General features: G+C 34.4%; 1 protein-coding gene across 1 annotated transcript in view; it reads left to right on the top strand.

Annotated features, from left to right (window-relative positions):
- The window catches only part of SMC3 (structural maintenance of chromosomes 3), a 32,246-nt gene that overhangs the window by 7,575 nt on the left and 10,150 nt on the right, over positions 1 to 14,521 (top strand). Inside the window, exons 4-17 of the mRNA XM_007469637.1 lie at positions 515 to 582; positions 2,473 to 2,544; positions 2,922 to 3,001; positions 3,277 to 3,355; positions 4,757 to 4,874; positions 5,849 to 6,024; positions 6,595 to 6,675; positions 6,902 to 7,066; positions 7,388 to 7,509; positions 8,982 to 9,195; positions 11,508 to 11,611; positions 11,789 to 11,888; positions 12,510 to 12,670; positions 12,993 to 13,134. Of these exons, the coding sequence (XP_007469699.1) occupies positions 515 to 582; positions 2,473 to 2,544; positions 2,922 to 3,001; positions 3,277 to 3,355; positions 4,757 to 4,874; positions 5,849 to 6,024; positions 6,595 to 6,675; positions 6,902 to 7,066; positions 7,388 to 7,509; positions 8,982 to 9,195; positions 11,508 to 11,611; positions 11,789 to 11,888; positions 12,510 to 12,670; positions 12,993 to 13,134 (1,682 nt within the window). The remainder of the gene's footprint in view (positions 1 to 514; positions 583 to 2,472; positions 2,545 to 2,921; positions 3,002 to 3,276; positions 3,356 to 4,756; positions 4,875 to 5,848; positions 6,025 to 6,594; positions 6,676 to 6,901; positions 7,067 to 7,387; positions 7,510 to 8,981; positions 9,196 to 11,507; positions 11,612 to 11,788; positions 11,889 to 12,509; positions 12,671 to 12,992; positions 13,135 to 14,521) is intronic.

Genomic DNA, 14,521 nt, shown 5'->3' with positions numbered 1-14,521 from the left:
CAGGAATGGCTCCTTCTTACAGAAGACAAAGGGTAAGTAAGTACTGCAGTAGAAAGTGGAAATCTGAAACATTTCCTACTTAGTCTATTTATTTTGAAAAACTATGCAATTAAGGATATTATAGGAATGTATCCTATTTTGTTAAATATTTTAATTTATATTTTTTATATCTAGTGGATAAAAGCAACTATAGCTTGAAACCTAACCATGTATATTTTGATCAAGAGGTACACCTTTGTTCTACTTGTCTGTTCATGTATTTCAGTGTTTTTATTTTCTTACCTTAAATATTTCAGTGAAAACTTAATGTTTTTCTAATATCATCATTTCCTAGCTGATTAGTCTGAAGTACAGGCAAATTTTCTGCATTCCTTTTGTCTGTATGAAACAGGTAATCTACTTTATCTGCATTGTTCATTACCTGATATACTGTATTCTGTGAAGGTATGGGAAATTATGACTAAGGCATAAATCCTTTTTTAGATCCTGCTAATAATTGTTTTTGTATTTCTAGCAATTCAGTTTGTTCTCAGTGATGAGTTTAGCCATCTTCGTCCGGAACAGAGATTGGCTTTGTTACATGTGAGTGAGACTGCTTTATGGATGTTAAATACTTCTAAAAATACATTGTCAATTCTGGTAAACACAATTATTTTTTCAAGTTTCAGATCCTTTGTGAACATGGCACAGTGTGTCTCTTACGTATGTTGTTCTGCTATGAAATTCAGCTTACTATATTAATGCAGGATAAAGGCTTAAATTTTATATAATGGTAAGAAAATTGTGCGAGTTCCCTATGGATGGATATGCCTTCCATATAAATATAAATTCTTTATTAGGAGTATGGCCTGGTAGCGGTCTGGAAGCAGGTTTGCTGAGAAAGAAGAAAGTTAGGTTGGGGATTAGAAACTTTGAGACTCAGAATCAGAAGTTAATTGTGGGGACTTCCCTGGTGGTCCAGTGGTTAAGACTCCATACTCCCAATGAAGGGGGCCCAGGTTTGATCCCTGGTCAGGGAACTAAGATCCCACATACTGCAGCTAAGCCTGCGTACTGCAGCAACTGAGCCCGCGCACTCTAGAGCCCATGCTCCACAACCAAGACCCAGTGCAGCCTACATAAATAGTAAATAAATAAATAAGTTAATTGGGAGCATAGAAAAGCAACCATTACAAACTAAACAACATAAAGTTACTTTTAGCCATATTTATACTTAAATGGTAACATCATTTGGTAACAATGGTAACATCCAATATGAAAGACAGTATATAGTAATGAAAATTGTTAGAATTTTTCTTTAGATAATTATGAATGATAAACTAATTTTAGGATAAGAAAGTATAAAAGGCTATGATAAAATGGTGTAACTTTATTTACTTACGTACTTATGTACTTACTTACACTGGGTCTTTGTTGCGGCATGCAGGATCTTCATTGCAGCACGCGGGATCTAGTTCCCTGACCATGTATTGAACCTGGGCCCCCTGCACTGGGAGCGCAGAGCCTTAGCTACTGGACCACCAGGGAAGTCCCTGTCTTGTTTAAATATGGCTTATAATTAATTTTAAGACCAGAAAGCGAGATTCTTCAATATATCTCCACAGTATCTCTCAGACTTAAAGTTCTTTTTCTAACCATTATATTTTTCTCCCCCTCACTCTTTTTTTTTTTTTTTGGCTGCGCCGTGTGGCTTGCAGGATCTTAGTTCCCCAACCAAGGATTGAACCAGGGCCATGTAGTGAAAGCACCAAGTGCTAACCACTGGACTGCCAGGAAATTCCCTCCCCCACCTCTTACATTTGAAGTTTTAGTCCAGTAATCAGGATTGATTCCCTATAGAAAAATCTCTCTTTAGGTTTCTCAGATTAGCATTAAAAGAATAATTTCTTTAGGTATCATTCTTCATTGTATTGAACTACTACATAATAGCAGTTTTCACAATCTAGAAATTATCTGGGCTTGGTATGTAAGTAGTTGGGTCACAAATCGGTCCGAATGTGACCCATATGTTAAATGTATATGTTTTCATAGCAGATTTAAAACTATATAGAATATCTCAAATGTTTAAAAAGACAGTTTTTATCATGTGACTTGTTAGGGCTCCTTTCTAGCGTTAAGGTGAATCTATAAGACAGAAGACTCAAAGTGTTTTATATTTTAGCAAATAGGTAAAATTGGGTGGCTATGGGGTTTTATGCTCTAATGAGGTGATATGCAGAACAAGACCTATGTAAATCTAACTTTGACATCTCTTGCATAGTTCTCATTTTTAAAATTCAGAATCAAAAGCTGTTTGGTTGAGTTTTATTATCCTAATCCAGTGTTTGCTGCTTTGGTAAGAGGGGTGTATATTAGTCTGATAGAAATTTTTCTCCATTGAATCAGGCTTGTTACCATGCACTAAACTTTAAATGTATTTAAAGAATATGAAAATCCCACTTATGCAACACATTAATTTTTCTCATGTTTTAGGAGGGTACAGGACCTCGTGTTATTTCTGCTTTTGTGGAGATTATTTTTGACAATTCAGACAACCGGTTGCCAGTGAGTAACTGCTTTTTCTTTTCAGTAGTAACATTGAGAATTTTATTGATGCAACTGACTTTTTTCATGCTTTGAAACACTTATTTATAGTTGTACTTAGGCTTTTATAATTTAGTTCATACTAAGATAACTACAGCTTACATACTAATTTTGTCTTAAAGTTGTAATGAATATTCTGGTAAACAAATGGGAATGTGCAAGCCATTGTGAAAAAATGTCTTTGTCATAGTATTGAGTATTCGTGGCATATCTTTAGTGGGATGATTGAAGTTTCAAAATAATTGCTATGGTGAGGGACTCTGAAATGACCTTATTAACTATAAAGTTTCCACTTTTACTATTAGATTTAACTTTAGGCTTTTCCTTTTTTTTCTTAGATCGACAAAGAGGAAGTTTCACTTCGAAGAGTTATTGGTGCCAAAAAGGATCAGTATTTCTTAGACAAGAAAATGGTCACGTAAGCATTTTTCTTTACGTTTGTAATTTCTATACAAAAGACTAAAAGTATTCTTTTACTTGCCTCATATATGGTACTTTTGCCTCATGTTCAACAAGTCACAATTTAGAGCATAAACATAAGAATCAGAAGATTCTCTGAGGCTGATAGAACAGAAGGGTTAAATGACTGTTCTGTACTCCTTCATGCACCTTAACTCAGGAGTTAGTGTACTCTTTTTGCTTATAGTTGGATTGTTATGTATTTGAAAATTTTTTTTAATTGTTTATCAACAGGAAAAATGATGTGATGAATCTCCTTGAAAGTGCTGGTTTTTCTCGAAGCAATCCTTATTATATTGTTAAACAAGGAAAGGTAAGAAATAGTATCTTTTTAAGTGGAATTTGTTTTCTGAGTATATTCATTGAATGATTTTGATTTCATTCTAGTGGTTAAGTTGGAGTGAAAATAGACCTTATTGTCTTCTGTTTTCACTGATTTATTTTGCACTGAAGTTTGTATTACCTTTTCTGTGGCCATAAATTTATGTACAAGATAGATCCATTGCATAGTGGGATAAAATTATTTCAGTAGAATTATTTAAGTGGATCTTATTTTCTTCGTGATCTGTATCATTTACCAAGGTGCACTGTACTGGAAGACATTTTTGGTTTGTAGAAGTTACAATCATATTTAAGAATGTTGTAGAAACTTTATAAAAATCACACTTGAAAATAGTTACTCTCTGAAATTAATACTCTCTCTGTTAGTATATCACAGAGTTAAAATGCTAGAATGCTTACATTACCAGAAATCTACCATAATGCTACATATTATTTTCCCTTAGTACAATTTATATTCTTTATAGTTTTTAGGAGTTATATACTTTATCTGATCTACTGTTTTCTCGTATGTTTTAACTATATATATCTAAAATAATTTCTTTTTCTTAGAACATACCTGCAGTGTCCTAATAGCTTTCTGTTGTGCTATATTGAACTAGGGGAAAATCCTTTTAAAATGTCCACTTCTTATTTCATGTTGGAGGCTTTTTTAGGTATGTGTTGGAAAGTTAGCATTCAGAAGTGATTAGAAAGAATATGGAGTTTCACTTTAAGAGCAAGAGTTTGAAAAGACTGTCTTTATAAGAGAAATTTCTTTAAAAGGAGGCTGGGGACTTCCCTGGTGGTCCAATGGTTAAGACTTTGCCTTCCCACTCAGGAGGTGCAGGTTCAATCCCTGGTTGGGGAGCTAAGATCCCACATGCCTTGGGGCCAAAAAGCAAAACAGAAAACAGAAGCAATATTGTAACAAATTCAATAAAGACTTTAAAAATGGTCCACATCAAAAAAAAAAAAACTTTAAAAAATAAAATAAAAGGAGGCTGATTTGAAAGCCGTTATCTGAGTCTTCCCTGCACACATGCAACATAGTAGGTCCCTTTACATCATTTCAATTTTTGCTCATATGTCATTTCATATAAGCCATCTATGTCTGCCTCTTTTACAAGAGCATTACTGTCACTTCAACTCTTTATACTATATTTTCTTATTTTGTTTTGTTTTTCCGCATAGCAATTATAATATAATGGTATGCATACTTCCTGTTTTTTTTCCACTAGAAAGTAGGTTCCTCGAGGGCAAGACCTTTTCTGTTCATTGTTATTTTCCCAGTGCGAACTCATACTTAAAGCTTAGCATGTGAATAACTTTCAAGGTAGAGCTCTTAAAGAGCATTCTGTAGCTTTGTAAATAATTATTTTTCTAAAACTTTTAGATCAACCAGATGGCAACAGCACCAGATTCTCAGAGACTAAAACTATTAAGAGAAGTAGCTGGTACTAGAGTGTATGATGAACGAAAAGAAGAAAGCATCTCTTTAATGAAGGAAACAGGTAAAATAAATGTGATTCTACATTATTCTTTTTGTTGTGAATTACTTTTTCATTGTGTTATGATACTTGAGAGAAGTTATCTATTCTCAGAAGTGTATTGTATGATAATTTGCCTATATACTGAATGGAGAAAAAATTAGTTTCAGGAAGTTTAAGGTTTGAGGGTTCCAACAATTTGTCTCTTTGAATAAACAGTTGTTACTGTGAGATAATAGTGCTTTTCTAGGTCACCTACTTTGTGCCTCTAATGTCCTTTTTATTATTAGTGAGGATAATAATGTATGTATTCCTCACAAAAAAAAATTTCTGGAATATCAGTTGGCATTAGGCTTTAAGTTGTTCAGGAGCAAGTAAATATGAAATTTTGAACTTCCAGTCTTCCTTAGTACATTTATTATGGAAACCCTACTTTGCTTTTCAAGTGCTGTGCCCTCTCATGGCTTAGAGTCAGACAGTTTTGGGTTCAAAGTCTTACTAATAATTACCTGATATTGTGACTTTAGACTTGACCTCCCTGGTCCATAACTTTCCCATCTTGTGAAATCCTTTTTTATAGTTTGTAGTGGTGAGTAGAGGAGCAAAGTATCACCATGATTGGAATATAGTTGGTATTCAATATATGGTAGCTATAGATAATGCTGTTGTAAGAACTGAGAATCAGTGACACCAGTAATGTTAAGTACTTTTTTTTTTTAATGTCATGGGAAGGCACACTGGCTTTTAAAGGAAGTTTAAACAGAGGCCTTTACCACATGTAATATAAGAATCAGTGTCACCATGTGTTTATTCCCTGATGCTTTTCATAATAAAGCATTTTAATGGAAGTTTTAGCATCTTGGATTTGGTTACCACATAATATCAAAGAAGTAATGCTAATGTTCTTAAGATTAAGTTTAACTCATGGTATATTTGAGAATTGATGTTACATAAAAATTTTATTGAACTCCTTCACCCCTCTCCCATTTATTTTTAAGAGGGCAAACGGGAAAAAATCAATGAGTTGTTAAAATACATTGAAGAGAGGTTACATACCTTAGAGGAAGAAAAGGAAGAGCTAGCTCAGTATCAGAAGTGGGATAAGATGAGACGAGCCCTGGAATACACCATTTACAATCAGGAACTTAACGAGACTCGTGCTAAACTTGATGAGGTAAAATACTTTGCCACTTCAGTTTAATTTTATTTTTACGAATATATTAAACTCATTCTATATTTATACTTTTCAATGATTTTTAAACACAGACTTCAAAATTTTAAAACCTCTTAGTGACTTCATTACTCAGCAAATTTACACTATCAGTTTACTCCAAGGAAAATGCCTAGACCCACATAGTCCTTGCTGTAGTTGTATCTGAAATATAATTAAGTGGTGGTGTCAGGTAGACCAGGATGAGAGGAAGCCACCTTTAAAGTTTCATGAATTTTTTTCCTGGCTTTTTAAGGTGTAATTTGTAATTAGTATTGCTGACATTTTGTACCAAAATTTGTTTTAGGTAATGCTGAACACTACAGGCATTTTCTATTTAAAACCACTACAATTATTTTTGGAAAAAAATTTTTAGGTGAATGTTTATTTTAACAGATATTTTAAAATTTTGCTAAAAATACTTAGCAGATATTTAAAAATTCAGATATTTTAAAATTTAGCAGATATTTTAAATTTTTAAATACTGAACAAATTCGAAATGAGTTAGAAATCATAGCTTGGTTTTTTTTCCAGCTTTCTGCTAAGCGAGAGACTAGTGGAGAAAAATCCAGACAATTAAGAGACGCCCAGCAGGATGCAAGAGATAAAATGGAGGTAAGGTTATAAACCAGGTTTAGTCATATTTTTGACCACAGTAAACTTTTTGTACCAGAATTATAGAATGGTAACTTCAAGTGGGGTGTCACTGAGATTGAGTATTGGAAAGACAGTAGTACTGAAAGTTTAAATGAAAGAAAAAGGAGACAAATCAGTGGTGTCCTGATTTTGCTGTTGTATTTCTAGTTGTCTAACTTGTTTCTATTTGATACTTTTTGAGTAGGATATTGAGCGCCAAGTTAGAGAACTGAAAACAAAAATTTCAGCTATGAAAGAAGAAAAGGAGCAGCTCAGTGCTGAAAGACAAGAACAAATTAAGCAGAGGACTAAGTTGGAGCTTAAAGCCAAGGATTTACAAGATGAATTGGCAGGCAATAGTGAACAGAGGGTGAGTTAAAGTGCTAAAAGCGAAAGATATAAATGTTCAGGTGAGTGGGAACTGCAGAGGACAGTCGTTTCTGTGGCACGGATGCTTGAATTTTTGTAAAAGATTTGGCACATTAAAATAATTTGCATTCAAGTTGCAACTGAGTACTATCTTTGTTACTTACATTTAAAAGTTAGTTTTGTGTTGCAGGATCAGTTTAAAAATTAGTTTTGTGTTGCGTGATCAGTCTCATGCATTTTTTTCATGAGAAAATATTTTATGCTAGACTTATAAATTAAAAGTTTTTAAACAGATTGCATTTTTACTTATCTTCATTTACAGAAACGCTTATTAAAAGAAAGGCAGAAGCTGCTTGAAAAAATAGAAGAAAAGCAGAAAGAACTGGCAGAAACAGAACCTAAATTCAACAGTGTAAAAGAAAAAGAAGAACGAGGAATTGCTAGGTCTGGGATTTTTTTCACCAACAATTCTAATTTTCTACATTGTTCCTCTATAGAACCTTATTAAATAGTTATGGGTTAAGAAGGTACAGTAAATAAGGACAAAAGTTAAATGTCCATTTCAAAGTAATAGGCAATGTCGGCTGAGCATTATTGTATGCTTATTGCCTATTCAAAAGCCCTAGGAGATCCACAGTATCACCACTGTACATTTGACAAACTTGAGGCTCTGGGGGTGTTCAATAACTTGCTCAAGATAACATAGCTAAATGTTGGGCATTTAAAAACATGCATGATGATTGTTCTTTTTATTGTATCCTGCTGTGTGTTCATTCTCCCACTTTATGTCGTTTTAACATCTAGACATTTTAATATCTATCCGTAGATTGGACTTGCCAACGTTTGCTGATTTCACAATTTAGTACATTATCATGTTTTTATGCCACTTATGTTCATCTTAATGAATTGCCTGTTGATATCTTGTGTCCATTTTTTTCTGATTTTTTTTGTCGGCTTTTTAAAATAATTTATTTATTTTATCCTACTTATTTTTGGCTGTGTTGCATCTTTGTTGCTCTGCGCGGGCTTTCTCTAGTTGTGGCGAGCAGGGGCTGCTCTTCGTTGCAGTGCGCAGGCTTCTCATTGCGGTGGTTTCTCTTGTTGTGGAGCACGGGCTCTAGGCGCGCGGCCTCAGTAGTTGTGGCTCATGGGCTCTAGAGCACAGGCTCACTAGTTCTGGTGCGTGGGCTTAGTTGCTCTGTGGCATGTGGGATCTTCCCAGACCAGAGCTCGAACCCGTGTCCCCTGCATTGGCAGGCGGATTCTTAACCACTGCGCCACCAGGGAAGCCCCTTTTTTCTGATTTTTTTTCTTACGTTTTATAGTGTTGTTTTATGTTATCTGGGCATTAATATTTGTTCTGTATGTTGTAAGTGTTTTCTCTTGCCTTTTAACCTTTATAGTGTCTTTTATTGTAAGGAGTTGAAAATGTTCAAATAGTTAAATATAGTTGGAGCATTTTTGAAAATTCCTGAGATATGGGGTACTAGATTTGTGTAGGTTTACTGATTAACCCAGACCTGGAATGGCCTTAAATCCTTAGGGGATGGGCTGTTTTACCTGACTGTAACTGTGATTTTGCAGTTAATCTTATATAGAACTAGTCCCAGGAGCTCCATTAGATAACAGTTGCTTTTTATACTTAATTCCTTCTTCTTTTTTTTTTTTCTTTTCTTTTTTACCACACCATGCGGCTTGTGGGATCTTAATTCCCAGACCAGGTATCAAACCCAGGCCCTCAGCAGTGAGAGAGCAAAGTCCTAACCATTGGACTGCCAGGGAATTCCCTTTAATTCCTTCTTTTATGGAATTATAGAAATGGTTATTGTCTCTGTGTACTCTTGAGGTATCTATTGCAATTAAACTTGGTTATTTCCTGTTGTCCTTTTCAAACCATTCTCTTCTATCTTGTGTAGATTGGCCCAGGCTACGCAGGAAAGAACGGATCTTTATGCAAAGCAGGGTCGAGGAAGCCAGTTTACATCAAAAGAAGAAAGGGATAAGTGGATTAAAAAGGAACTCAAGTCTTTAGATCAGGCTATTAATGACAAGAAAAGACAGATTGCTGCTATACATAAGGATTTGGAGGACACTGAGGCAAATAAAGAGAAAAATCTGGAGCAGTATAATGTAAGAACTTTCATAGCTGCTTTGTGAAATCTTTCAGAAGAGTGTGAACATGTGCAGTTTCATCTGTTTCTTTAAGTTTTATTTGTAAATGGTTTATCTTAAAATATACAAGACTAGATGCTTAATTAGGCGAGACCAGCACAATTTAATGTGATACATATGGTAGTTCTCTTTTTCGAAGAAGAGTTCATACATGTCGGTGAGTGTCCGTATAGATTGAATATACTTTAAAATATATTTTTATGACTTGGTAATGTGTACCTGAGCTCTACCCTTAACTAAAACATGACTTTATAGTAACTTAAAATTTTTCCATTTTTATATTCTAATGTAATTTTCTGTCAATGTAATAACTTACTGCAGAATGTGTATATATTTTGTTAAAGCATTGGTGATTTTATAACATTTTCTAAATGAATTAAACATTTACTATGCATGTTTAGTTATTAGCATTTTCTTAAAAAGTGAAGTAGAAGATAAAATCATTACTTTCAGAGCAAGAAAGATCTTACATTATTTAAAATTAGAAAGGGAGAAAAATTCTTTAAGTGATATGTGTGGATATATATAGATGATTGGAAGTGATGAGAAGGGAGTGTGTAGGACAGGTGTAGGGTGAGGAGAATATATATATACATGCCCAGAAGGAACCTTCTTACCCCATGAGATCTGTACCAGTTGGTATGGTTGGTTTATCAAAAAAAGCCACTAAAAGCATAAAATCTTAAATGTGTATACTTATGTATATTTTATGTATAATACTTATATGTATTTTTTACACATAAATATACATACTTATAGGTATTTAATTTTAAATACATAAATATATGCTTATGTACCAATCTTTATTTTTTAGACTTTTTTTTTAAGAGTAGCTTTGGGTTCACAGCAAAATTGAGAGGAAGGTATAGAGAGTTCTCATATGTCCCCTGCCCCCACACATGTATAGCCTCCTTATCAACCTCCTCCAGCAGAGTGTGTACCAGTCTTTTGATGTAGAGCCCAAAGTATTTCTTATGAATATGAGTAGTGATTGGAGTTCCTAGGGGACTTTCATGTTATGAACCACACATGTAAATACAGTTCTCCTTGAAGTTGGATGAGAACAGAATTCGGGTTTCAATATAAGATCATATATCGCATTTAGTTGTCATGTTTCTGTTATCTCCTTTAATCTGGATCAGTTCCTCAAGTCTTTTTGACTTTGCGACTAGACATTTTGAATTACTGATACAAAGTGCACAGTATCTATTAACTTATGTATTATATATTAAATAATTATTTTCCCTAGTCTTTTAGAGTTGATTTTCCCATTTAATCCAATTTTTAGTGACTCACCTTTGAGTTTGTCCAAAACTAAATCAATTTTTTTAAAGAAACAACTCTTCCTTGTACTCATCAGTTTATCTAATATTTAATGTAGTCAGTTACCCCAAAACAAAAAACATAGTAGGAAGCAAACAGAACTGACTCTGTAACCATAAACAACTCAACTGGTAGGAAAAGTGACCAGGAGTAATAGACAGCCTACTGGCCTTGAGAGTCCAGCGTACTTTGGGCTTTGTTCAGGATATTTTACGGAGGGAATGGAAAACAGGTTGATTGAGGTAGTCAGTTATTTGGGAATTTGTTAGTATAGTTTCAGCTGCGATAGCTATAGTCCTGTCTTGAAATAAAGAAAAGGCATTTTGTCTTGAGTTCATGGAAATATCGACCTCAACAGATGCCCTTTTGAAAAAGTTTAGTGATAAACCAAGATTTTCCAGTGAGAGGTATTATTCATTCTTTCTCAAGCTTGAAGTTATTTTTCAGTATTTCAGTCACACTTAAGTGTATCAAAATGACCACTTGTGAGGGTGAACTCTGTGCTTTATAATGGGTAGAGATGATTTTACAGTGCTAATTAATTGTACAAAACAGCCTTTTTGCTTCTTAGTCTGTTCCTACATCTCTTATGTTCTAGTGTATGTGTTTAGAGGGGGAAGTATGAAAAGTATGCACTGCAGTGTTTTGAGAATTTATTAATGTATTTTTTCTTCTAAAATTCTAGGGTGTGTATTATAGAAGTAGTAAGGACATTAATGAACAAATTAATTGTTTTGATATATGTATATGCCTGTTAAACCATCACCACAATTAATATAACAAGCCTGTTCATCACCCCAAAATGTTTCCCATACCCCTTGGTAATTCCTCCCTCCCTCCTTTCCTGTCCTCCTCCATCCCCTGGTAACAACTGATCTGCTTTCTGTCACTATGAATTAGTTTGTATGGAACTGGATTTTAAATTCGAATTATTTTTATTTGCATAGAAACTGGATCAGGATCTTAATGAAGTCAAAGCTCGAGTTGAAGAACTGGACAGAAAATACTATGAAGTAAAAAATAAGAAAGATGAATTACAAAGTGAAAGAAAGTTAGTATAGCCTAAAATATGTCTTAATATTTTTGAGTAATATAATTACTGGCTGTTAAACAGTCTTTAAGTTATAAATTAACTATTGAAGTTTAATTTCAGTTTTTATTCAAAATTGTATACTATTAGAGTATTAATATTTTTAGAATTAAAGACAGTCTAATTTTTATTGATTAGTTACTTGTGGAGAGAGGAGAATGCAGAACAGCAAGCACTTGCTGCTAAAAGAGAAGATCTTGAAAAGAAACAGCAACTTCTTAGAGCTGCAACAGGAAAGGTGGGCAGGTTCTTTCATTACCTCAGTTTGCATTGCCAGTTATTATTGCACAAGAATTTATTAGCTTTCAAGAGTAGAGTGCAAATTACTTGTCTTATAAATACGAAAGAATGGGTATCATTTAAGCACCCATGCTATTAAAGGTAGCACTTTTGATTTTTAGATAGCGAGTCCATTTTTAATGTTGATGTCATAGAACGGAATCCATGATATAAAGTATTGCACGTAGTTGGCATATTTCAAGGGAGTGACCTGTTTTTGGAGAGAGTGTTTAATCTCTGGTATATTTTTTTTTATTTTTTAAAATTTTTATTGGAGTATAGTTGATTTACAATGTTGTGTTAGTTTCAGGTGTACAGCACAGTGAGTCAGTTACATATATACATATATCCAGTCTTTTTTTAGATTCTTTTCACATATATGCGATTGTAGAGTATTGAGTAGAGTTCCCTGTGCTATACAGTATGTCCTTACTAGTTACCTATTTTATATATAATAGTGTGTATATGTCAATCCCATTCTCCCAGTTTGGTATATTTTTTAATGTTTAGAGTAATGGGTTCATTTCTTACCAGCAGGAGTGCCATTGGCACTATTTTAATATTTTTCACTTCTAAACAGGCCATTTTAAATGGAATAGATAGTATAAACAAAGTGCTAGACCACTTTCGTCGAAAGGGAATAAACCAGCATGTTCAAAATGGCTATCATGGTATCGTGATGAATAACTTTGAATGTGAGCCTGCTTTCTACACATGCGTGGAAGTCACTGCTGGAAATAGGTGAGATGTTTTTGCTTGATATTTTGAGTTTTTAAAGGAAAGAGGGAATAAGAGTAACCTAAGAAACAACTTTTTGTAGTTTTAATACAATATGTCTCCCATTATCGTCCTGTATCCTCAGTTACTTAATTTTCTAATTAAAGATGTAGATGCTAAGTGTTTGTTCCTGAAGCTAGAAATTTCCCTTTTTTGTACTTCCTCTCTCTCCGTTGAAATTTTCTAAGTAGCCCTCCCCATACAAATTGGATTGCATAGAAAAAAAGTGAATTGTTTGCTTAAATGTTTATAGCACTTCAGATGTATCTGTTCTCTTTACATGTAGGTTGTTTTATCACATTGTTGATTCAGATGAAGTCAGCACGAAGATTTTGATGGAGTTTAATAAAATGAACCTACCTGGAGAGGTTACTTTTCTGCCTCTTAACAAATTAGATGTAAGGGATACTGCCTATCCTGAAACCAACGTGAGTTGATGTGTGTTAAGGTCTATCTTTCTTTCAATACGTTTTGTCTTGTGTTTAGCGCATCCTAGTGCACAGGCACTGTACATTGGGATTCACGTGGTCTGTGAGATAAACATTCCTGTCTTACTGAAGAGCATAGTGCTGGATGAGGAAAGGAAGGGAGACAGAGGTCACAGCCAAGACATAAAACAAACCATTGCAAAATGTGCCAAGTGTTAAAATATTGGGTTAGCCAAAAAGTTCATTTGGATTTTTCCTTAAGATGTTAAGGAAGAGCCCCAACGAACTTTTTGGCCAAACCATACATAAGCACAGGATACTTTGAGAGTGTATCTCAGGGAGACAAAATTAAGATTAAGTAGCTGGAGAAGAATTCCCTGAGGAACTATCGTTTAAAGTAAATATTTTAAAGTTTTCTGAATGTACTTCTTTTAAATGGCTTATAAATTAGAGTAAAAATATCTAGCAAGATGACAGGCTCTGAAAGCATACTGTTGCTTTTGTTATTAGCTGGTATATTTTTAAACAGATTAAAAATGTTCCCTAGACATCATTCTTAAAAAAAATGTAATTGCTTTGAGGTGTTTGGCTTCAGAATATTGATGGTAGTAGCAACTATTTCACTATTTTTTAAGGTTAAAGCTAAAACCCTATGAGAATGATCTACAGTTTAAGAGGAACAGTGAGACTCATAAGCTATTTAGTGGTTAGCTTTTTCTTCTTTTAAATCTACAAATTATCTGTGAAGTTTTGGGGAGGAGAAATTGAGTCATAAATGTGATGTGTGAATGAAGCAAGACACAAAAGAATGCATGTAAGTATGGTTCCCTTTACACTACCTGAACATAAGCTTAGATGATATAACTAGAAGTGCAAGGAAGTAGTGACCACAAAAGTTATATTGGGTTGGCCAAGAAGTTTGTTCGGGTTTTTCCGTAACAGGTTACTGGAAAAACCCGAATGAACTTTTAATAGTGGTCATCCCCAGCAGGTAACCATTGAAGGTAACCACTATGATTAGGAAAGGGTTACACTCATGGCTTCTGGGTGTCAGTAGTGTTTTGTTTCATGTCCTGCATGGTGGTTATATTGGTGTTTGCTTCATAATTATTAATTTAAGCTTAACATATTGCGTTTTTCTGTACGTAGGATGTATTTCTTTTTTTTTTTTTTTTTTTTTTGCGGTACGCGGGCCTCTCACTGCTGTGGCCTCTCCCGTTGCACCCGTTGCGGAGCGCAGGCTCAGCGGCCATGGCTCACGGGCCTAGCCACTCCCCGGCATGTGGGATCTTCCCAGACTGGGGCACGAACCCGTGTCCCCTGCATCGGCAGGCGGACTCTCAACCACTGTGCCACCAGGGAAGCCCGTATTTCTTTTTTTTTTTTT

Source organism: Lipotes vexillifer, unplaced genomic scaffold (genome assembly GCF_000442215.2).
Source record: "Lipotes vexillifer unplaced genomic scaffold, Lipotes_vexillifer_v1.1 scaffold240, whole genome shotgun sequence".
NCBI lineage: Eukaryota > Metazoa > Chordata > Mammalia > Artiodactyla > Lipotidae > Lipotes > Lipotes vexillifer.
This window is presented reverse-complemented; position numbering and strand designations above follow the sequence as displayed.